Source organism: Ochotona princeps, chromosome 13 (assembly GCF_030435755.1).
Source record: "Ochotona princeps isolate mOchPri1 chromosome 13, mOchPri1.hap1, whole genome shotgun sequence".
NCBI lineage: Eukaryota > Metazoa > Chordata > Mammalia > Lagomorpha > Ochotonidae > Ochotona > Ochotona princeps.
The window spans coordinates 57,176,741-57,201,813 of record NC_080844.1 but is presented as its reverse complement, the minus strand read 5'-3'; the positions used below and the strand labels follow the sequence as shown (position 1 = coordinate 57,201,813).

At 43.1% G+C, this 25,073-nt stretch overlaps 1 protein-coding gene across 1 annotated transcript in view; it reads right to left on the bottom strand.

The window, feature by feature from the left end:
• FHIP2A (FHF complex subunit HOOK interacting protein 2A) overlaps nt 1–16,144 on the bottom strand; it is a 34,967-nt gene extending 18,823 nt beyond the window's left edge. The window contains exons 1-5 of the mRNA XM_004579797.2: nt 15,830–16,144; nt 9,238–9,316; nt 4,157–4,326; nt 2,029–2,133; nt 772–894 (exon numbers count right to left, since the gene is read on the bottom strand). Coding sequence (XP_004579854.2) covers nt 772–894; nt 2,029–2,133; nt 4,157–4,326; nt 9,238–9,316; nt 15,830–15,874 — 522 coding nt within the window. The 5' untranslated portion in view covers nt 15,875–16,144. The remainder of the gene's footprint in view (nt 1–771; nt 895–2,028; nt 2,134–4,156; nt 4,327–9,237; nt 9,317–15,829) is intronic.
• Nucleotides 16,145–25,073: the final 8,929 nt, after the last annotated feature.

Sequence of the window (25,073 nt, the reverse complement as noted above, 5' to 3'; positions counted from 1 at the left end):
GCTGCCAAAGACAGGCAACAACAATGACTCACATCCAGTGCAGAGGGTTTGCAAAACGATAAAGCCACTTTGGAAAACTGGAGATTTTTTTTTCTTTTTGGTGAAAATACACACTTAAGACATGGCCTAGTAATCCTACCTCTCTAGGTATTTAACCAAGTGAAATGAAAATATACATATATGTAAAAATCTGTGTGAAGACATCTATAATGGCTCTATTCATAACGACTCCAAACTGGAAATAACCCCAAAGTCCCTCACCAGGTGAATGGATGAACAGCTGTAGTACCACCCATTCTTAGGATGCCACTCAGCAGTACTTGTAGAATAGGAACAATCACAGGTGAATCTCAAGTGCATGAAGCGAAAAGAGCCAGATTCAGAGGGCTGATTCTGTTGATATAATTTTCATGGGAACAGAAGAGTGGTGGGACAGAAATCACACCAGGGACTGTGGAAGGGGGTTGGTGAGGGGATGACCAGGCAGAAGAATAGGGGCAGGGTAGGAAACGGGTGTATCTGACGTGATGCTGCGAGTTTTTCAAGCTCAAACTCAGATCAGTATACGCATGGGAGGAGGCTGTGCTGTATGAAACCGACAGTTAAGCAAAAAAACAAGCAAAAACACTTCTAAAGTTTTCAAGTAAAAAAACTTTTCAAGTACCTGATAATTGCTAAAAATTACTAAATGTAATCCTTCCAATATAGTTCAATTTTTATAATGTACTTAATGTAAGTTTACTCAGAAGGCAAACAGGAAATATACAATACCTCTAGAAAAAAATTAACCAAGTAGGGATCCTGCTTGAGCTTTGCACACACAATACACAGAAACTGAATTTCTTCATTTTCTGTTGGAGTTGCAAGGACTTCACCACACAGCCGAATTAATTTCTGTTAAAATACAAGATTTCTAAATTTAGGTTACTTCTCTCTGTCTCTGTCTCTGTCTCTCTCTCACACACACACAACCACTCATTTACTTTAAAAACATTTAAAAATTTCAAATAATGCAAAATATCTTTCATTTATCAAGTAGAGTATTAAATTAGTCATCTATAGTAAAATTAGCTTATAGTAGTACATTTTCTTTTTTTTTTTAAAGATTTATTTATTTGTATTGAAAAGTCAAATTTACACAGAGAGGGCAAAACAGAGAGAAAGATCTTCCATCTGCTGATTCACTCCCCAAGTGGTCGCAGCAGTCAGAGCTGAGCTCATCTAAAGCCAGGAGCTGGGAGCTTTTTCTGGGTTCCCCACATGGGTGCAGGGTCCCAAGGTTTTGTCCTCTACTGCTTTCCCAGGCCACAAGCAGGGAGCTGGATGGGAAGTGGGACAGCCAGGACATGAACTGGCACCCATATTGGACTGCAGAGTGTGCAAGGCGGGGACTTTAGCCACTAAGCCACCACACCAGGCCCTATATTTTCAAATTCACTAACATAAAAAATTAATGAAAAATACGGTCAATTATCTGTGAAATGTGACAGGAGAAAAACATAAAAAAAATAGATGTATACTGTTTTTAAATACAGAGGCCAGTGCCATGACATAGTAGCTAAATCTCTACCTGTGGTGCCAGCATTCCATACGGGTGCCAGTTTGCGTCCCCACTACTCTACCTCCAATCTAGCTCCCAGTCTATGGCCTGACAAAGCAGTGGAGAATGGTCCAAGGCCATGGGCCAGAAGAGCCAGAAGAAGCTCCTGACTCCCTGCTGCAAACCAGCCCAGCTCTGATTGTTACAGCCACTCAGGGAGTGAACCAGTGGATAGAACTCTCTCCAGTTCCCTGTAACTGCCTTTCAAATAAAAATAGATACATGTTTTTTGAAAGTTTAAATGTAAAGGCATGAAATACATCTAATATAATGTCATATATAAGAAAAGCACAAACATTTGCTAAATAGTTTCATCTTATTTTTAAAATAATGTCCTTTATTATTTTCACTTTCAGAAAAGTCATACAAAGTGATTTCTAGACTAAAAGAAATCCATCCAAATCAATTTACAGAAGAGGAACAAATACCTGCACGGGTCTGTGCACGCTGATGTGTGGAAGCAGTGGCTGCCGGATTCTTCCCAGGAGTTTAGTGTAGAACACCAGCACCTGCTGCTTCATTCCTGGAGGACACTGGGCACAGGAAAATAGGAAAGAAATCAAGGTCAAAAGAGACAACACAAACACACCTACTCCAAAGTTTAAAACACAGGAGAGAAAATGAAGCAATGAAAGATATTGCAATGGGCAAAGATTGGCTATTATTAGAATAGAAATTTTTAACCATGTATCTATGAATGGCCAAAAAAACCACAAAAAAACCAAAACCAAAACCAAAAACTAAATTACACAGATGATCTTCCAAAAGTTCATGGAAAATGCCTATCGTGAAAAATACTACGCATGGCTTTCAAAAATTTTGAACAAAAATTAATTCATATTGACTTTTGATAACAGGTCTGAGCAGTATCTAGCTTAAGCAGCAGGGCATCTATTTAAAAAAGATCTCTCATTAGAGCAATACGAATTCTGCCTAAGAGTAAAGCACAAACATCCAATTTATGGTAAACCTTGCTCGGAAAAAGGGTGAAATCACCGAGGCTTTACAAAGAGTTCATGGGTACAACACCACTAAAGGAATCAGCAATTTACAAATGGATCATTCATCCTAAGACAGAGGAAATGGGGGATGGTGCTGTGGAACAGTGAGTTCAGAGGCCCACATTCCATGTCGGAGTGCCTCCTGGGAGGCAGCAAGTGTCTGAGACCCTGCCACTCATGTGGGAGACCCGAGCGGAACTCCAGGCTCTGACTCTGGCATGGCCCCTTCCTGGCTTCCGCAGACATTGGGGAGTTAGCCAGGAAGCTACCAGTCTCTGTCTCTGTCATTCTGCCTTTCAAGCAGGTGTAACAGACATTGAAAAAATAATATCCCCTTTTAAAAAAATCTATAAACAAACAAAAAGAATTCGCTGACATGGCTAAATGTACAAGACCCTCAGTCCTTCAGGTTATGGACTAAACGGCTAGTATCATGCCTTAAATGTGTCTTGAACTTGATGGAACTTATGCTGAGAAATAAAGTTTACATTTTTGTTTTTTAATTCCATTGGCCACAGTCCTTTTGACACGGTAAATTACCAAATTCAAAGATCAGGACCCCAGATTTTGAGAGTTTTTAAAGGGGAAGATGAGCCAGAAAGCCTCGCTGAAGGTCACAGTGAGTTATGGGACAGAAGCCGGGGTCTCCTAACCTGATGATCATTGCTTTTTTCTCTTCCCAACACTACCACATGCACCACAAATTACCTTGTAAGATATTCAAATGCTTTGTGAAATAAATATCATCTCTATTATAATATTAGCTTTGTAAAGAGTTTTCAAAACTCATTAGTCCCTAAAATTTGAATGGGCTCACTTATCAGCTGAGTTAATGTCAAAATAATCAGCAGTGTTATCTTTTTAGGACTATGGGCAATTCCTATTTTGGGGATCCAGTTTCCACTAGGTTCTAATTCCTTTGATTCCCGCCTCATGTACTGAGGCACAGGCATGTGAGTTTTTTTTTTTTAAAGATTTATTTATTTTTATTACAAAGTCAGATATACAGAGAGGAGGAGAAACAGAGAGGAAGATTTTCTGTCCAATGATTCACTCCCCAAGTGAGCGCAATGGCCAGTGCAGTGCTGATCCGAAGCCAGGAGCCAGGAACTTCTTCCAGGTCTCCCACGCGGGTGCAGGGTCCCAAAGCTTTGGACCATCCTCGACTGCCTTCCCAGGCCACAAGCAGGAAGCTGGATGGGAAGTAGAGCTGCCGACACTAGAACCAGAGCCCATATGGGATCCTGGCACGTTCAAGGCTAGGACTTTAGCTGCTAGGCCATGCTGCTGGGCCCAGGCATGTGAGTTTAATGTTTACACGGGACTCCCAAGTTGAGTGACCCTTGCTGTTGTGGGCATGTAGCAGACTGCTGTCTCCATGGACATCACGTTCCTTGTGACTCGCAGCTTTCGTTTGCACCTAATCTTAACTTGAATTCCGCCATGTTCAAGGTATACCTCAATAGCTAGACTGAATACGTGGCAGCTCCTTTACCTCTCAGACATGGCTAAATGTACTTCAGGTCCAAGAGGATGATGTGGATGAGGGACTTACATCAGCCTTCCCTAAGGTGTATAATGTTTCCAAGATCTTGTGATGGAGCAGATATTCCATGCACGGCCCTGTCTCTCCAGACTCCCGTTCATTTTCTTCTTGAACCAAGATATCTAACATCTGTTCCAGATGGGATGGAATGTTCGTGTCAGTCACAGGAGCCTTATCATCTAGACAGCAAAAGACATTTATCAAAACACATTCAAACATTTTGAAACTACACATTTGCACTTGAAAAGTTCTCCATATTTCCTTATTTGTATTCAAACAGAAAAGTCAGAACTACAAACCTAAGTGAGATTTACATATAATGTAGCTAGGTTAGAATTCAGGTGCTGTTTGTGACTCTTTACTCAAAGTTGAATCCATATTCTGAAACGTACTATTTAAGGTCTAGTCTAGGACAACAAGAATAATTTAGAAATGAGAGGCATTTGTGTGAGAAATGGGAACATGATCTGGAAAACATACATGTAACATCCAAGGAATTTTTTTCACTTAGCCAGTTCAGAAGATCTGATTTTTAAGTCTCCCTTTTTATAGAAGCAAGTTGGCCTCATTACATTTTTGCAGACACTGTTCACTGGAAGTTGAACAGTTTGTGCCAGGTCACCCAGGGATGTGACCAAGATTTGAATCCAAGTTATCTAAGATTCCAGACCCAGGCTTGTAACCATCGCCCCAAACCACATTTAAAGGTGAATAACCTGGAAATGTGGAGGGGACAGGATGTTTTTGATTGTTATTATACTATTTTGTAACATTGGGAAGTCAGTCACTTATTGTACCTAATTGATCTCCACCTATAAAAATACAAAGCATTAAAAGAAAAATCTTCTGCTAAAATTTTCTGATCTCACTACTAGGCATTTATTCCCAAAAGACTGTTTTGCAAGCCAATTCTCAGGAGAATTCTTATTAAACATTGCTGTTTAAAAAAATAATAATAACTTATTTTTAACAGTTGGGTTCTAAATTATCAGATGGCTTTATCAATCTATCCTTCTTCTACAAGGGGTAAATTACTCTGGAATATTTTAGAGAATGTAAACACAAAATACACACTAGAAAATGCCAAGTTCTCATTTATGTCTCTATTGTCATTTACTTAGTATTCCTAAAGCATACACCACCTAGTCCTAACATGCTGCTTACTGACATGTGACCATATATGCACGTGTGTGTGTATATCACATATTTGCAAGGCAGACCATACTACTAAGCCATATGGAGAAAACAATGGAACAGGAAGGGCCTTCCTGATTTCCAGGAGGACATATACATCAGTACGGGACGAGAGTTAAAAGCATGCGTCTGAACTAGACTACTGAGATTCAAATCATGCTTCTGTCACTTTTAGCTGGGTAACCTGGTGTAAGTGCTTTAAACCTCAGTCAGCAACATTTGCAAAATGGAGTTAATGAACACCAGTATCCAAAACCCAGTTTCTTCATGCATTCCATAGCCGATGCCCGATCAAGTCCCAATTGTTCTGTTTCTTATCCAGCTCTCCGCAAATGTGCCTGGGAGGGCAGCAGAACATGGTCCAAGCTCTTGGGCCCCTGCCTCTCACATGGGAGACCCAGATGGACTTCTGGGTTCCTGGCTTCAGTCTGACCCAGTCTGACCCAGTCCCCGCTCTGTAACATTACCTTCCAAATACGGAAATAAAGTAGTTTTTTTAAAAGGAAATGTTACCATGTCTTATCTTTTAAGGTGAGTAAACTGGGGCTAATATGACATAATGTTAGTTTATCTATAGTTCAATTTTTTTTAAAGATTTATTTTATTTTTATTTGAAAAGCATTTATAGTGAAATAGAGAGAAAGAGAGAGATCTCGCCACAATGACTGGAGCTGAGCTGATCTAAAGCTAGGAACCAGCAGTCCTTCCTGGCATCCCCCAGGGGTGCAAGGGCCCAAGCAGTTAGGCCATCCTTCACTGTTTTCCTAGATCATAGGCAGGAGCTGGATCAGACATGGAACAGCAGGGACATGAACCAGCACCTAAGGGAACCCCAGCATCATGGGTGGAAGCATATCCAACTATACTATAACACCAGTCCTAAGTTTATCTAGATTTCTATTTTAAATATGTTTTTCTGGGGCGCCTAATGTGCTATAGCAGGTAAAACTGCCACCTGAGTTGCTAAATCCCATATAGGTGCTGGTTCGTTTCCTGGTTGTTTCATTTCTGACCCTGCTCCCTACTAATGTGCCTGGGAAAGCAGTGGAGCATATTCCAAGGCCTTGGACCCCTGCATCCTTATGGGAGACCTGGAAGAAGCTAACAGCTCCTGGTTTTGGAACAGCCCAGCTCTGGTCACTGTGGCCACCTGGGAAGCACACCAAGCTAACAGCTCCTGGTTGGGACCAGCCCAGCTCTGGTCACTGTGGCCAACTGGGAAGCACACTAGTAGATGGAGGATCTCTCCCTCCAACTCTGCCTTTCAAGTAAATACAACTTTTTTAAAAAAAGAAATCTTTCTCCTTTAATTACAGACTTCACACAGATAAATACTTCTTAAAGAATGACTGACCACAGTTGTTTATGGAGGAGAAAACACCTGAAACACTTTTCAAGCTGAGAAATAAACTGTAAATTTGACTTGCCAGGAGTAAAACCCTGGTTTCACAGAAGGCGAGGTTGAGTGTCTGCCGTCTACTCTCCACATTGCTAAACCATGAATGACTGTGCGCGTGAAATGCTAACCCTTCTACCTAACACGCTTTTTCCACCTTATCTACCACAGTCCTGTTCATCCTTTAAAGCCCAGATCAGACACAACCACCTCCTATTTCTCCTTCTGTGTCCTTTCTCTCTGTACCTTGTTATTACGTAGCCCACACTTCACACTAACGCACACAATTATTTCTGCAGTGAAAGGGAAAAAACCCTTTAAACAAGAGTTTATGTCATTTCCTTAAAGCCTGTCAGAAAGGCAGCTAGGTTGTTATCCGAAAGGGCAGCTCCTCTTCAAAGGGCTCTGTGTATCAGCTGGCTTAACAGCCCCCAAGATTGGGAGTTACTACACGCTTACAGATACGTATTTTTGTCTGACTTCCAACTACTGCATAAGTACACAGGAATTTTTCTTTGAAGAAAAATCACCTTGCCAGATCAGTTTTCCTCATTTTTCATGTTTCCTGTCGGTTCTGTGACAATTGTCCAATCTGCACATCTACCGGGGTTGACCACGCATCCCTCCAGGGGCACCGCAGAGCTATGAGAGCCGCCAAGTCCAGCCGTGCCATCGGTTTTTACAAACCAAGGGGTACTGAGACAAAGGGACACTTAGCTGGCGGTTGATTACAACAGTGGAGATGGGCAGAGGCAAGAGCGTTTCTAAGTCGTAAATTCCCATCTGGTCTTCACAGAAAAAGCCTGCCCATCCTTGACCAACTCTATTCACATTCCCATAGTCACTCTCCATACTTCCTACTCACTAAGAAAAGGAGAAACAATGAGAAACTTCCAGAGTCCACACACACCTAACCATCTCATTCATTGAAAGTCTCAAGTGCCTTCTTAATTGGTGAATGACTAACCAGGCCTAATAAAGGTCAAGCTTCCACGTGGGCACTAGATCTGAGTTCAGGAATGATATCATTTTATTCTTCTATACACCTTTTCTTTCACTAGATGGTTCTTATCAAATTATAAACTGCCAGATCCTAAATCTTGAAACAAAAAACGTTAAGCCTTTCTTAACTCCACACCTTCCCTCTCAGTCCCCCTCACACACTACTCCGGTTCCCTTCCCATTTCCTCTTACTCCAGTCAGGCCTGCCCATGCCTCTCTGCCAGGAAAATGGATTTTGTCAAGAACACTAATGATTTCTTTGTGACTCACGTGTAGTCTTCATTAACCTGATATAATCCCTCTTTCTCCTTCCAGGCCTTTATGGCACTATTTTCTCTTGCCATCTTATCTCTTATCAGCAAAAGATACTGTCCTCACATTCCCAGTCTCTGAACATTAAGGTACAGGATTCGATCTTTTCTGGTCCATCTATCCCTACTAGCCAGACAATCACATCAACTTCCTGTCTCTAGCTTCAGCCCCTGCTCTGAAGTCCAGATCCCTGTCGCCATCTGGCCATATGACACAGCTAACTGGATATTTAATGGGGATGGGGCATCTCCAGCTGGAAATGCCAAAATATTTACAAATATTTTTTTGTAGTTCTCCTGCAGTCACCCTGTTATCTAGAAATTTCCAACTACTTCAACTATCTTCAGCTCTTTTTCCCCTTTGCCCAATATTCAAATCCTCAACAAATCTTCCAAAACATATTCAGAACACAATCACTTCTTCCCACCTCTATCCTAGTCTAAGCCACCATCATTTCCTGCAAAGCCCATCCTGCAACAGCACACTAATCCTTCTCTCACTTTAACTCTTATTCCCGTTAATTTTTTCAGAGAACCTGAAATGATACCTTTAAAACAGATTACACCACAGCTTTACTCAAAACCATCCAAAGTCTTCTTGACCCACAGCAAATGCTAAAGCTGTTACAGGGTTTGCAAGTCCTTTGTGAATGTGCACCCTCAGCCCCACCTCTGATTTCCAATCTCAATAATTTTTCTCCCAGTTCACTTTGCTCCAGGCACATTGGTTTTCCAGGTATATACTAGGATTGTTTCCCCCTCCCCATTGGATTTCAGCTCAGAAGTCACCCTGGGCAACAAGGCTTTCTCTAACCTAAAATGGTCAACTGTCCAACTCTACCATCCGAATCCATACCTCCATCTCTTAGCCATCCATTAGGCTTTCCCTTTAACACTTATCTGATACACTACCTGCATGTGCTCATATGTTATTTGCATCCCCCAATCAATACATAAGCTCTATTAGGACAGAGATGTTTCTGTTGACTATTCTCTTACTGCTTGTAATGCCTGACAAATAGTAGCAGGTACTCAAAAAGCACATTTTTAAATGAATGAATGAATGTAAAAGGTAAATCAGGTGTAAAATTATTTGTAAATGTAAGTAAAATAACTTCGAAAACCTATTTGCAGTATATTTTAGCATGTCATCAATCTGGTTCAACACCATCAGTCTTGTTCCTTACCTGAAGTCTCTATGTAGTAATGGGTAATTGCCTTCCAGTGATAAACAAAGTCTTCTTGTAGAGGAAGAGAAGGTGCAAGCTACACAAACACAAACACACAAAACCACAACAATCAAGCAACAATCAAGAAAGTGGCATAAAGTGTTTCACATGAGATATAACTCTATATTACTTATTATGAGTGGCAAGTGCAGCATAAAAAGTAAAAGTAAGCTGTAACTTTATATCAAAGAGGAACAAAAAGAGTTGAATCCAAGCAAGTAAAAATTATCTGTTAAAAAAGAAAGAAAACACACTTATCAATATTTCTCATTTCTCATCTCCTAAAACCAGCAGCTACAAATGGCTTCAAAAGTAACCATGTTAACTGAAAACACACCAGTATTTTCTTTCTGAGGTATCAAATGAAACTGAGATATCAGTAGATAGCAAGGATCTTTGCACCAAGGACTTTGAAATGCAAAACAGCAAAAACTGATGTGTAATTAATTATACATCACCACTACTACAAGATATACCAAAGTTAACTTCATAATCAGATTAAAACTGTTTGCTGGGCTCAGCAGCGTGGCCTAGTGGCTAAAGTCCTCACCTTGATCCCATATGGCCGCTGGTTCTAATCCCGGCAGCTCCACTTCCTCTCTATCTCTCCTCCTCTCAGTATATCTGACTTTGTAATAAAAATAAAATAAGTCTTTAAAAATAAATAAATTAATTAAAAAAAACTGTTTGCTATATTCAGTGACACACAAATTCAAATCTCCTCTCTTTTAAGCCTGGATTAGGCAAAGCATATTTTTTAAGAATATAACCACATGAGCAAAACACAACATCAATTTAAATTTCAGAGTCAAAAATGGTTCACATTTTAGCTTTGCAAATCACTTCAGAAGTTTGTAACACCAGAATTGCGTCTCTTTAGCCCTGTCATAGAAAACCTGTAAGTATTTAAAGTGTGTGCTAAACACACAGGAGGGGCCACTGCTATGCTCCTGATTAAGGCTGCCGCCTGCAATGCTCACATCCCACAGGAGCACGGCTTCCCATCCTGGCTGCTTCCTGCTAACGCATCTGGGTAAGCAGCAGCAGACGGCCTGAGGACCTGGGCTTCTGTCACCCCACCTGGAAACCTGCATGGAGTTCCAGGCTCGTGGTTTCCAACTGAATCAGCCCCCAAAAATTTGGTCAATGAATTAGAAAAAAGATCTTTCTTTCTCAGTCTCTTCCCCTCTTTTTGTAACTCTGGCTTTTGAATAAGTAAATTCTGAAAAAAAAGAAAAGCTTTCTAAAACATTTTCTTTCCTTAAAGAGTGAAAGAATGACAGCCTAGTCTAGGTACCGGCAATGGGTTTTGGTGAGAAAGTGCATAGCCATTTGGTTAACAATGAGTAAGTTCCCATTCTGGGAAACTAAGAAATGCCTAGTAATCTTTCATGTTCATATACTTGATCGAGGTGGATGACCTGAAAGAGGTCAAGTTACTCCTGTGCTGTAACTTGTTCCATTTTCATTCCTTTAGGTCCTCACTAGTGGCCTCAGAGTTGGCAACCCTGTCAAAACAATTTCCAAACTACTATGCAGATTATAACATCAGCAGTAGACTGCTTGGGTGCTTCAATACAGAACTCTGACAATGTTTCAATAACCATTCACTGCTACGCTGGCTCTTCTACTTTTGCTTATTCACATAATTCTATACGGATTGAATTAACAATATAAATATTCACCACATTTTCAAACAGAATGCTATGCAATCTTTAAAAATAAGGCTTTAAGAAAAGAGTTAAAACCTTTGGAGTGTAGTACTTCAAGAAGAACATGGGGAGTAAGACTACTTAGAGAATACAGGAAACAGTAAAGGAAGAAAATACAGAACAAAAGTAACTTGAGAAAACAGACATCTTCCTAAAACTTTCAGATTAAAAAATGTGCTGTAATTGGTGACCTGTTTTAGGAGCTCATCAAAAGACAAAACTCTCCTCTTTCTCTGGACTTACTTGTTTTGAAACTGGTGTTGTATGGTTACATTGTATGGTCACATGTATTAACAAGTGGGACAGACGCAAATGAGACATATTGCTTCAAAAAGTGCATGTGGCTTCCTAAGTGCAAATACTGTTATTTGTCCAATTTTTCTAAGATCTGGGTATGTAAGGAATCAAAATTATTTTCCCTCATTACTTCATCAGAGGACTCTATCGGATCTTCAGCCTAAGTCACTGCATCAGAGAGATGGGTTTGTGCCAGGACCTTTGCTGTAAATGAGTCAAATCCAAAACAGGCCTGGGTCAGTTACTCTACAGAAGCCGCTCTCTCCGGAGTTAGATTTAAACTAGAAACCTACTTCTCTGTTAAGCAGAGGGCTAAACAGTTTTAGCTTCCAACCCAAATAGATTTCCTTATTCACATAAAACTTTTGAGAGTAGAGTTACCTCTTTTCCTAATAATTCTAACATGCAAATTACCTGCTTTATCATGTAAAGACATCCAGGCTTCGGGTTTAAAAAGGAAAGTGATGTGTAAAGCAGCACTAAGGGATTCTAATTTACCTTCCAAAGATAAAGAGATGAAAGCTATTAAGATTTTGAAGTCATTATCTCCTCCAAATGCTGGGATGAGAGCATCCCTGGGGCGTGGCTCTGCCTGGCACCACCTGCCCAGGACGCAGGCCCTCCTCTGCAGGTGTGGGCACCGTCGCCGCAATCCTTACTGAACTTCTGTCATTGTTTAATTATCCACCTACTCCCCCTAGACTGTAAACTCTGAGAGGGCTGGGACTGTCACTATTAAACCATCACTGGCTCTCCAGTTTCCAGTCAGCAATGACAGTATTCTGAAAAAGAGGGTAAACCAGTGACATATGCTGGCCTTAAATTGTCGCAATAACTCATTCTGCTCACACTCTAATAAAGACCACCAAACTAGTCTAATGACTTGCTCCAGCAAACACTGCTTTTAACCAGAGAACTGAACCTTTCTCCAAAATAGACACCACACTAACGGATCTTCATAGATAACTAAGATAGAAACCGGCAGTGTAGGTTTTTTTTTGTTTTTTAAGATTTATTTATTTTAACGGCAGAGTTACAGAGATAGCCAAGAGAACGCAGAGAGAGAGAGAGAAAGAGACAGATAGGCAGACAGACAGACATATCATCCGCTGGTTCACTCCCCAAATGACCACAATGACCAGGCCTGGCCCAGGCTGAAGTCAGGAGCAAGAAGCTTCTCTGGTCTCTCACATGGGCGGGGCGGGGGGAACCCAAGCACTTGGGCCATCCTCTGCTGCTTTCCCAGGTGCGTTAGCTTGATTGCAAGTACAGCACCCAGAGCTCGAGCCAGTGTCCATGTGGAATGCTGGTGCTGCACGCTATAGCTTACCTGATGTGCCACAGCACTAGCCCAAAACCAGTGTTGTAAAAGTTGCCTCTGTTCCAAGTTTCTCCTGATCACACTCTGTGCCCACGCTCTTTAAAAATGCTGCTTCCTTCTCTCAGTTTTCTTATTGCCCTTCTCCATCTTCTCTGCTTCGCCAAAGTCGAATTCAACTCACATCTCCTCCAGAGACCTTCCAATCCCAAGTGCTTGCTCCCTTTCTCACTGCCTGAGTCAATCATCAAATAAGAACGATGGGTCACACACACCCAGTTCCTACAGTGTACCAGGCAGTACACTAAGTACCTGCACACGAACTCATTTTGTTCTTCACAATCCTGAGATTCCTTTTCTAGGAAACTGAATATATACACAGATTAAGGGACTTATCCCAGTACATGTGGACAGAGGCAGAACTACAATGCTATTCTGCTAAGCCCAAAGGCCTATGTGAAATTCTTGTAAATTTCTCATGATTTAACCTGTGTATTTGTTCTGTTCACTCCAAATCAGACTTTAAGCACTGTGTGCAAAGACTGGTTCCCCTCCACCGTCCCATGATGGCTCCTGAAATTCAGGATCACGTTTTGGAAAAGAGTACACGTAATGCTGTATGTGTTTGCTTGGCGCTCCTAATTCCCGAGGCAGGGTAGATATTTAAAGCATTCCTGGTCCCAGCAACCCATGTCAACTAACTCGCCCTATGATTTGAGGAAATAGCACTGCATTTTGAGTTCTGAAAGCCAATTTCTGCTGAATTGGCGAAAACGGTAGACCTTCTTCCCTGCCCTTGATCCCTTTTGGAAGAAATGTACCCTCAACGGGGAACTGCTAGGAACTGAAGAGGAACTAGGCTCTCGGTCTACAGCCCTGTACTATGTGGAAAGTGGTTTATTTGTTCTTTGGCAAAGTTGTGCCAAAACTATCCGATATAACCTCAGAAGCTCTGGGGCTGCCGAGTTTGAGCTTGTGACACGTGGCAAGTGGCTACCAGGATCCGCCCACTTCCCAAGACTCTAACCCAGGCAGACTGTCATTTCTGAGACGGGCAAGAACCACACACCAGTTCTGCTCAAAGTGTGAATTTCTCTCCCACATTTAAAATGTGGTCTATCTGCTTAACAATACATTCCCAAACACTTCTCGTGGCAAATATCTTAGTTACATTTCTCTCTCCTGACAGGTAGTGATTATGAAGTGAGAAGAAACCATTAAGAAAACTTAAAAAGAAAACTTTATAGAAAACATTAAAGAAAACTTCATAATAATCTATATGAATACGCATTTAGTCAAAACAAGACTGCATGCTGACCTAGGTGGATAAGGAGTCCTGGAAGGCAATAATACTGAAGGATGGGAACACACTAACACAACTGCTAACAGGTGCAGGGCCATCTCCCACCTCTGCAGAGCCTGATAACGATGCTAACTGAATACTGCCAGAAATGGAAAGGGGTACACAGCAAAGCTAGTGAAAGTCACAGAAGAAAGTGCAAGATGAATTTGAAAATAGGAAGCCAAGACCGAATAACTGGGAACCAACCTTGGGCTCTGAAGAAACAGTCTTCCTCAAAAAGAGTTATGATCATTATGCCTGAATTCCTTCCCAGGAGAGAATATCAATAGTAGAATAAGGCACACCAGAGTTGAAAACACTAGCTCGCTGAGCCAATGACTCAAGCTCAAGGTATTAATTCCTAGGACCAGTAGCATGGTACCCACTCTTTTCCTCACCAACCTCACCCAAGTGAAGAATCGGGATACCACAGTGTCAGGGTCAGACCATGGATAGTTTGATAGATGCTTATAGACAATCATAAAAACATCATGCAGAGAGAAAACACAGCCTCAGGACAAAAATGAGCCACTACTGGAAGGGCAGAAAAGCCATGTTTCTGTTTTTCAAGCACTTATTTCCATAAATGACAGTTTGAGAAGCAATGGCCAAAAAGAACATAATAAATACTGGCAACTAATTCAATATTGCATTCAATGTTAAAGAAATACTGCCTTAAAAATACAAATTATCCAAGTATCACTGGTGTATAAATCTGAAGTTCTTTTAACATGAAGAGGCTGTAGGAAGACTGTGTAGAAGAATGGAAAACTAGGAGTTGTGTGTTAACCAAAACTGCATCTTCCTTGAAGCACAACACTTCTTCACTCATGAAACCCTATCTTAACAGGTTTCCCCAAGTTTCCTCCAGCTAAAGCTTAGCATTTCTCATCAAACAAAAATAGTTTTCAAGTTTTATTTTCACTCTTGAAACCAAAAAGCACCATTTTACTCTTATTGCTTGGCCATGAACTTCTCATTGTTGAATTTTAGGACTTTTATGGATGTTAAAGTTCTCTAGGCCAACCCACACACAGCGAATGCCTTTTTAAAAAAATGAGCAAAACGGACTGTTTCTTCACAGAAGGCAATTTTTAAGTCGGGCAGTTCTCCCAGAATCAAGTAAACAAGGAAAGTGACCAGCTCTTCTATTATGCAAACTGCGGCATGGCATGCCCAGGTTTTCTCCTTTATTAGTCACCTAGAATGTTTGGAAAATGGGTCTCTTGGCTGGGTGGTGTCTGCAGTCAGGGGAGTGCACAATTGCAGGATGAACCCTGAGGGTCCAGGAAGCGCTTTAGACCAGAAAGGAAACAGATGGTTTCTGCTGGGCGCGCAGACTGGACCCTGGAACTCCTCCTGCGGGTCGATCCCTGGGGTCCAGCCCAGGGCCTGAGGGACCACTGGGGCAAGGCGGTGCGACAGGATCGGATCCCACTACCCGGCCAAGGCGACCACACCTCTCCCACCTCACCCTCCAGACCCCCAAACCCTGCCCAACCGGTCCCCGCCGCCCCCAAGGCGCTCCTTTTGTCTTGCTCAACGCTGAACACTTTTTTTTTCTTTTCTCCTGGAGAAGGTTAACGGTCAGGGAGCCCCGCTGTGGCCCAGCCAGGTGCTCCCCGGCTCCCGGGTTCCCATCAGAGGACCTAGGCGGCCTCGGCGCAGAGCCGGCTCCGGGAAGGCTTCCCCGCCCGTCCAAGGCAGCGAGGGCAGGCGGGGTCCCGCTCGGAGCCCGGCCGAGGCCCTGGACGTCCCACCAAGACCCCGCCGCGTCCCGGAGCCACCGCCGCCGGGCCCACGTCCGGCCCGGGGCCCGCAGAGAACCATAGGCCGCCGCCATCCCCGGCCTGTCGTGCTCCCGCAGCCCCGCGGCCTTACCGCCTCCACGGCGTGCTGCAGGATGGAGGTGAACTTGGAGAACATCCTGTCCCGGGATTGCAGCAGCTTCTCCCGGGACGACCTGGAGAGCTCCTCAATCCGCCGCCGCCGCCCCTGCTGCGGCTGCCGGGGCCGCTCCAGAGTGAAGGCCGGTGCGGGGCGGGAAGGACGAGCAGAGGGGCCGAGGCAGGGCCCGACCCAGCCGCTTCAGGAGGGCGCGGGCGGCTCGGCGATGCCGGCGGGGGCCCGGACGCGGCGGGCGGCTGCTAGGGCGGCCGGTGCGGGCTCTGGCTCCGCGAAGCTCGGGCGGCCGTGGTGCTGGCGGCGGCGGCGGCGGCGGCGGCGGCTCGGCTTGGACACCGTGGCAGCCCGGCTCGGGTTCCTTCCGCCCGCTGTGCCCGCCGCGGCCTGCAGAGGGCGCCGCGGCGGCCCCGGGGAGGCCTCGTCAGGCCCTGCCCTGAGGTACGGCGGCGGGGGGCGGAGGCCGCGCGGCCAGGCCGGAGCAGGCCCGGCCTTCCCGGGGCGGGAGCCCGCCTGAGGGCCGCCGCCTCCGCTGCCTCTGCGGGCTGCCGCGCTCCGGGGGCCCCGCGGGCGTCTGTTTTCACAGCAGCCATCGAGACACGTTTGTTTCTCCTGTGGAAGTGAGGTGCCGGTTGTGTAGGAAGCCGTAGCAACCCGTGTATGCGTGTGACGTTCGGTAGGAAGGTATGTGGTAGTCAGAGGTAGGTCTTTTTAAGAACGGATTTGGAAGACTGATAAAGAGAAAAAAATAGTATTTTTTTTCCTATTAAAGTTTTTGTCTTGTTTCCCTACAAGTATCTTAAAAAAAAAAAACCAACAAACTACCGTGTTCTTTATAAAGAACGGTGGGTTTGAATAAATCAGCTCCTGCTGTTGCTGACTCGGCTGAGGTCTTATTCAACATTAAAATGGGCAAAGAGTGGGATGGTCACTTAAATAATTCAGCGTTAGAGTTTCGTTCGTGTGAAAGCTACTTGAGTTCAGGGTAGCATTATGCATTCAGGTAGCACATAGTAGTGGAAAGCATTCACTGGAGAGCCACAGTGGATTTTAGCTAATGTCTGGGACAGTTACATGAGCTACAATGTAAGCGTGGAGAAAAAGCAACAGTGTATTCATCAGACCTTGAAGACACCCCACTTTTGGGTTTGATTGAAATGGGAAAATAATGCATGCTGGAATTGGTGTTTTACCAAAGGGATCATTAAGTTCTTGATTAGGTGAGCATTGAGTAAATCTTGCACAACCAATGATGATGAAAATACGTGTGTGTGATCACACTCCTTGTCAGAGAGAAGGGGGCGGCACAGGGAGCCCCAGCGGTGGGTGGGGTTAAGCAGGGGCCAGCGCCTGGAGTGGCTCAAAGTCCTGTTGAAATCCCTCCCAGCTTGGCGACTGACACTGTGTGCTTGCCTGTCTGTAAAAAGGGAGAGACGCCTCCTGCCTCATTCACATGAGGATGTTGTCAAAATTAATATCAGTGCATCAAAGAGACAAAAAGGCATCGAAGAGACGAAAAGGCATTTATTACTGATGTTCAAAGTAGTGACTATCAAATCGTAAGGCCAGAAATCTATGCTGAAGGGACAGTCTAGTGTGGCCTTCCTGCTCCAGGCCCCATTGTTGCCTCAGTCTTTGGCTCTGCTCTGGCAAGGAACTTTGGCCTTGACCTCTGGTGAACTACCTAGCCTCTCACATTGCTTGCTAACAATTCTAGTGTATTCTTTTCCAAATCTTGGGTCACTGTTTCTGCTTTTTTTGGAAGCACATACTGGCTCTTGGTTATTACTATTCACGCAGCTTCAGATGGTTAGCCATGTTATTAACTGTAATGGTTTTCCTGGACTAATTGTCATGCACTTTGTGTTTTCCTAATGCCTTCAACCACTAATTGTATGAGGAGGTCTGTTTAAAACAGGCTTACTGAGAGTTGTTTATGTTGATGATGCCTATCTTTGTATAGTTATTGCGGACACAATAAAGTATATATTTTGTTCTAGATTAACATCAACATTTAGGATGAAGATTCATATGTTTGATATCTGGGTTCCAGGACACGTTTATTGGACTAGAATTATAACAGAAGGGCTATTCCTGTGTCTTATTCTCATCCAAGAATTCCGTGGTGACGCTAGCACCATCATCAGCCTAATGCCAACGTCTGTGTGTTCCCTGCTCAAGCAGCTGTGATTTGAGGGAACCCAAGTGAGGCTTCCCCTGGTTTCTAAAACGCCTAAGAATGGCTACCTGAACTCTCCCCAATTAGAACTATTGCTCTGGCTTAGCCAAATAAGGAATTTAGTTTCTGTTAAAATCAAAATAATATTGAGAAAGATCGCACATTAAACTCATCCATTATGCCTTAGAGTGAATTAATTTGTTACAATTTTAAAAAATTTTGTAATTGATATTATTGTTTTCCTTGATACAATTTTGTAGGTATAGGGTTTCCTCTCTCTCTCCCTCTACTTCCTCTCTCCCCATTTTCCCTTCCTGCCATTTCCTCCCGTTTTATCCATTGGTATAGTCCTTTAGTAACAGTTACAAATTTAGCATTATGCTGTATTAGGTGTAGGTACATTAGATGTATCATGGCATTGTAGGTACAGGCCAAGGTGGAAAGTCTAGTACCATAACAGATTTTTTTCTAAATGAATTTTAATCAGTCAAGACAGAACACTAGGGCCCGACGGCATGGCCTAGCGGCTAAAGTCCTCGCCTTGAACGCCCCGGGATCCCATATGGGCACCAATTCTAATCCCGGCAGCTCCACTTCCCATCCAGCTCCCTGCTTGTGGCCTGGGAAAGCAGTTGAGGACGGCCCAAAGCCTTGGGACTCTGCACCCGTGTGGGAAACCTGGAGGAGGTTCCTGGTTCCTGGCTTCAGATCGTCGCAGCACCGGCCATTGCGCTCACTTGGGGAGTGAATCATCAGAGGGAAGATCCTCTCTGTCTCTCCTCCTCTATGTATATCCGGCTTTCCAATAAAAATAAATAAATCTTTAGAAAAAAAAAGACACAGAACACTCTAGAAAGCTGAAACTTGATTGGTATGGAATTTAGAAAGAAGAAAATAGACGTGGAGTTGTATGTGTCTATTTCCTAAGTTTGATAGACTTCTGGTTAAATATGTGGGTTGAATACATGAGGTTAGCAACTTTCTCCACCCCAAAACCATTAAAATGACAGCAAAATTATTTCTAGCACATAAACCCAAAAGGATGAACAAGCTGGGAGAGAAGATAACAGCCAGAGTGGAGAGTGAATGGTAACCCCTTTCGTGAAGTGACAGGGCCAACCTAGGAAAGCTGATTCCTAAGGCAACAAAGGAGACAGCCAGGAACCAAAACAATATACCAACAGGAAGGTGCTGCAAGAGTTTGCAAAAATGGAATTAAAAAATAAGTCATTCTGGTGCAAAAGTGTTTGAAGTCATATTCATGAGGCACTTTCAAACAGTTCATGGAAGCTTTATATTGAGAAGAAAGCTTCAAATGTATTTTGAAATATGAACTTCAAATGTATTTTGCTGTTTTTTAATCCCATATTTACCATGAGCTGTTTGAAGTACGCTTGTACACCCACAGAACCATTTGCTCATTGGCTGTAGAAGTGTAGATACAGAAAGACAGCAAAATTATCAGCATGAATTGAAGGCCTGCTTAGAATAAATCAGAAATCCCCCCATCTAGTTTGTCTGATTGCCCCTTTCTGATCCTGGTGGAATATCAGAGCCTTGTTCCATCTTGGGGAGAGTAGTCGGGAGGGAGGAGGTAGAGGACAGAATGAGAGTAATCATTGTGAACGTGGAGACACATCCTCAACCCACCTGTTCTTGCCTCCCACAATGAAGGCCTCATGCTGGCTCGTGCAGGTAGCTTGGAAAGGTCTTTTTTGAAACCAGATGTGAAGATACTGATGGAGGGAATGCCCAGTTGTCACGCTCCACCCACATGTTCAGGCTTCCCAGTTTTTCATGCACCTTGTTATGAAATGAGCAGGTGTTAGATTAAGGGTGGCCACAAAAATCTAACACACCTGAACAATTGGAGAGAATAGAGGGAGGAAGTCATTAAAAATACTTTGATATGACTTTACAGATTGGAAAGGCATGAGTTTCCAAATTGAGAGGGCCTGTTAAATATCAGAATAATTATTGAAAGCAAACTGAGTTTAGGAACTACTATGATAAACTTTCACAACATTGCATCCAAGGAAAGCTCCTTTAATGCTTCCAGCAACAGAGACACAAAAATGAGTTTCTGTGCCAACATGATGGCTCAATTGACTAATTGTCCACCTTCAAATCTGGAATCCTGTAAGGGCACCAGTTCATGTCCTGGCTGCTCCACTTCCTATCCTGCTTCCTGCTTATGACCTTGGGACCCTGCACCTGGAAGAAGCTCCTGCCTTCGGATCAGCTCAGCTCCAGCTGTTGCAACCTTTGGGAAGTAAAACAGTGGATGGAAGATCTTTGTCTCTCTGTCAATCTAACTTTCCATTACAAATAAATAATTTAAAAAAAATATGAGTTTCTACAAGAATCAAGAGTTATGGTATGTTGTTATACTTTTTCAACAACACAGAAAGTGAGGAAGCATTGAGGCCATGTCTTCACAATTCTGGTGTAAAATTATTTCCAACCTAGAATTTTTTTTTCTAATAAAATCAAGTGTCAAGTATAAGAATAAAATAAATCATTTCAGATGTTCAAGAAATTGAAATTTTTTCCTATATTGCACCCTTCCCCAGGATACTAAAGAAGATGTGTTCCATCAAAACTCAAAGAGAATAAACCAAAGGAAAAGAGCCCAGCACAAAAGGCGGTGAAGTGGAACTCCGGGAGGCCAAAGCACTGGAGCCACTGGCCTGTCCATCTTGGAGCAGTCAGTGGCACCAGGAGAGATTTGCTCCAGATGAAACTGATACATGGAATGACTGTCTTCGTTTGATCAGATTGTTATCATTTGATTAGATTTTCCCAATAGGCAGAGTTTGTTGTTCAATTAGTGATAGATACCGAGAAAATGAGGCAAAGGGGAGGGCGAGAAACCTAGATCATTATTAGCACTGAGAAGGATAATTGGTGTAGGAAATAATAATCATGGCTCAACTATAAATAGAATTTATGTAACCACAATAATACACACACTAAACATCAATCCAATTAGGACTATGATATTGCTCTATTTGAAAGATGAAAGAGGTTGTGTGATGATGGTGGTGAGGTATGTGTGTATAAAAGAATGCTAAATCCTCATTGGTGTTGGGAAACATTAGATAACAACAGAAATATCGAGAAATGGCAGCATATTACTTGAGCAAAAAAAAGTAAAAAGCCCTCTCAGAAGGTTGCAAGAGATTGCCTGTGTGGAGTAGGAAATTGGGAAGTTAGGAGGAAGGACAGAAACTTTCATCACAGATCTCGTAATACCTCTTGACTACAAGATGTGCTGGTGTAACCCGAAGCTGGCTTGGTAAGGGAAAGGACTAGAGACAGGAAACCACTGCTGATGTTTTCGACAACTTCAGGCAAGAGATTACAAGAGTTCTTAACTGTAGAAACAGAAGATGATGGTAGACTTGAGAGATGAGATTGATCCAGCAAATACCCTAAGTGATACAAGGTGTGCAAGGAGGACTAATCTACAACGTTGCTGGAGTTTCTAACTTGGACAACATTAGGGAAGGAGCCATTGATTGATGTGGGGAACATGGAAATGTAGAATTTATAGATGACCCTCTGCATAATTCCATCTCCATGGAGATATAGTGCAGCATGCTAAATCTGGATTAGGAAAGTAGTAAAGATGTTGAGAATAATCTTTTGAAGATGGGAAGTGAGATACAAGAATAAATGAAGTAGTTCAGTGAGGTGACGTAGTAAAAGAAGATAGAATTGATGTTGGGGCTGATGTGGTGGCATAGCGGGTTAATCCTCCACCTGTGGCATTAGCATCCCATGTAGGCACCTGTTTGTGTCCTGGCTGCTCTATTTCTGCTCCAGCTGCTTGCTAATGGCCTGGGAGAGCAGCAGAGGATGGCCCAGATGCTTAACTCCCTGCATCCATATGGGAGGCCCGAAAGAAGCTCCTGTCTTTGAGCTTTGGAGTTGCTCAGCCCTGGCCATGGCAGCCATTTGGGGAGTGAACCAGTGGACAGAAGATTCTTTCTCTCTTGTAAATCTGCCTTGCAAATAAAATTAAATAAATCTTAAAAAAATAATATAATACAAATTTGAGGACCGTGTATGTATAAGAAATGAGAAATGGAAAAGGAATACATTTAAAAATTGCAGAGATAGGAAAATATGCTAAGGAATTCAGGGAGAAGTTAATTTCAAAAATTCAGGGAATGGTTCAGGATCTGACGATGAATTGTCATGGGCTGCGACCTTCATCTGAACTCTGTAGTTGCCACAGAAATAAGAAGGAATCTCTTGGATCTCAGATCTTTATAAAAAAAACTGTGACTTCTGCTGTCTTGTATCACATCTCCTTGGTTCACTTCTCTTTTTCTTTTTCAAGGATCAAGAAGAGACAGAGAGGGAAAGGCAGATCTTCCATCTGCTGGCTTTTGGGCCAGGCCAGAGCCTGGAGCCTTGTTGGGTTCTCACACACAGGTAACAGGGGCCCAAACGCTTGAGCCATCTTTTATTGCTTATCTCAGGCCATTAGTAGGGAATTGGCTGGGAAGGGAACTGATGCCCATATGGGACACTAGTGTTACTGGCAGTAGCTTCCCTGATACACTACAACAGCGCCCCCTTGGTTCACTTCTGACGGCAGCTGTGGCCACCTGTGCGGTTCTGTGCAGAATCAGAGTAACCTGATAATGGCAGTGTCTCATGTCACTGCAGGACCCATGAGTGCCAGTCTGTGTTTCTGAGAGACAAAGAAAGAGAAACCCCGCCCCCCCAAACAAGAAACAAGCCACAAAGAATGAGAACTGCCATCTGCTTGTTCACTAGGACTTTCAGCTTGAGCCAAGGTCAGGAACCAGGAACTCAGTCCTAGTCTCCCATGAGGGTGACAGGAACTCGAGTATCTGAACCACCACTGTTGTTCCCTGGGTCTGCAGTGGCGTCAGGCGTCAGAGCTATGTGTCAAACTCGAGTTTCTGAAATAGGAGGAGGATATCAGAGCTGGCATTTAGTGTAGTGGTTACTAGGCCTGCATCCCATTTCAGGGTGCATGGTTGGAGCTTCCTGTTAACATTTGCCCTTGGAGGCAGCAGGTAATGACCCAAGAGTTTGGGCCACTGCCATTCACATAGGAGACCCACATTAAGCTGAGGGCTCCTGGTCTCCGCCTGACTCAGCCTTGGTTATCAAAGGCACTTGGGAGGTGAAGCAGCAGAGGATGTAATCTCTGTCTTTACATTTTTTTTGCCTTTCAAATCAATAAAAATAAACTTTTAAAGACACTTGTCATTGAATAATCCGCTATGGTCTCCAGATCCCGAATTTAATTGTACCTCCAAAAATGATTCTTGCTTAAGATTTATTTGCTTGAAAGGCAGAGTTACAGAAAAAGTGAGAGAGAATGTTCCATCCATTTGTTAACTCTCCAAATGATCTCAATAGCCAGAGCACAGCATGCCAAAGCCAGAAGCCCAGAACTCCTTCTGAGTTTTTCACTTGGGTTGCGGTGGACCAAGCACTTGGGCCATGTTCCACTGCTTTCCCGGGCATATTAGCAGGGATCAGGGTTGAAAGTGAAGCAGCCAAGTCTTGAGCCAATGTGCATATGGGATGTTGGCTTTGCAGGCTGCAGCTTAGCATACTGCACCACAGCATGGGCCCACAAAGATGTTTTAATTGCATCTTCTGAAATACTTTTGGATTCCAAATGAAATCACACTCATAGGTTTCAGGAATTACGATGTGGACATCTTGGGTATGCACCTTCAGCCCATTATAATAATAAGCAATATGCATATGAAAACAAATACTATTAAAATTGCTACCATCTCATTGACAGGATACGTTCCAAATTTGCGAGCCGTCTCAGTAACACTATTTATGGTAAAAGGAGTCAGTTCAGAATCACGTGATGTATTTAATTGCCATGCCTCGTGAGCTTCCTTCAGTCAGAAACAGTTCCTCAGTGTTTCCATGACTTTCATGACCCGACACTTTAGAAGACCGTAGGGCAGTTATTTGGTGGGATGGCCTGGCCTGTAATTTAGGCTTCTGGTGTCTTTTCATGATTACATTCAGGCGTATGTTCTTGGAAAGACTGTCATAAAGAGACTTTTTCTTCTTGTGTTTATATCAAGCAGCACTTGTTTTCCACTTGTTTGCTTTAACCTTTTGCTGAGGCTGAGAACTGCCAGACTTCTCCGAAGCTCATTCCTCAGACACAAGAATCCTGCTCTTTGTCAAACTCTCCAGTTGATTTTATCACTATGGAGTATAATTTCCTGTTCTAATCCATGGGTCATAATTCACTGTTCTTTTCTTCTGTTATCACTAGATATTAAAATTTTGGCCAACGGGAACTCCTCCAAGCTGGTCTCTCTGTCCTTTTAATAGGTCACCATCCTGCTTCAAGTGTGTTCTTGCTTTCTACACGATGTTGTCTGGTCTCATCTGGATGGGTCATTATAGATCCCTATCTCCGACCATCTCTCAGCCCAGATAAAGTGGGACAACCAGAGGTTCTGCTTGCTGCTTTGACCCCTGGGATGTTTTCATTGCTCCCTTCTTTTTCAAGGTCATTCCTCACTGAAGCTGAAATGTTACAGCATTCCACTTCTGGTTAGTGCCAGCATATCCGGAAGCAGTCTCTGCGAACTAGGCCTGAATTCCACTCTCCCTCGCCCCTTAGACAGTTAATGGAAAATAAGTTCTTCGTGGTGCCTCGGGGATGGATTGAAAGAGACACAGCAAGGTATCAATCATGTTGTAGGATATGGAGCACTTGCTCGTGCAGCTTGCTGCTTGGTCATGCAACTTGTATGTCCTCAACCTGTTTGAACCTAATATTTATTTATTTATTTATTTATTTATTTATTTATTTATTTATTAAAGTAGCTTCCCTTACATTAAAAAAAAAAGATTTAGTTATTTTTATTGGAGAGGCAGATATACAGAGAGAAGAAACAGAGAGAAAGATCTTCCATCTGTTGATTCACTCCCCAAGTGACCACGACAACTGAAGCTGAGCTGATCTGAAGCCAGGAGCTAGGAGCTTCTTCCTGTCTCCCACGTAGGTGCAGA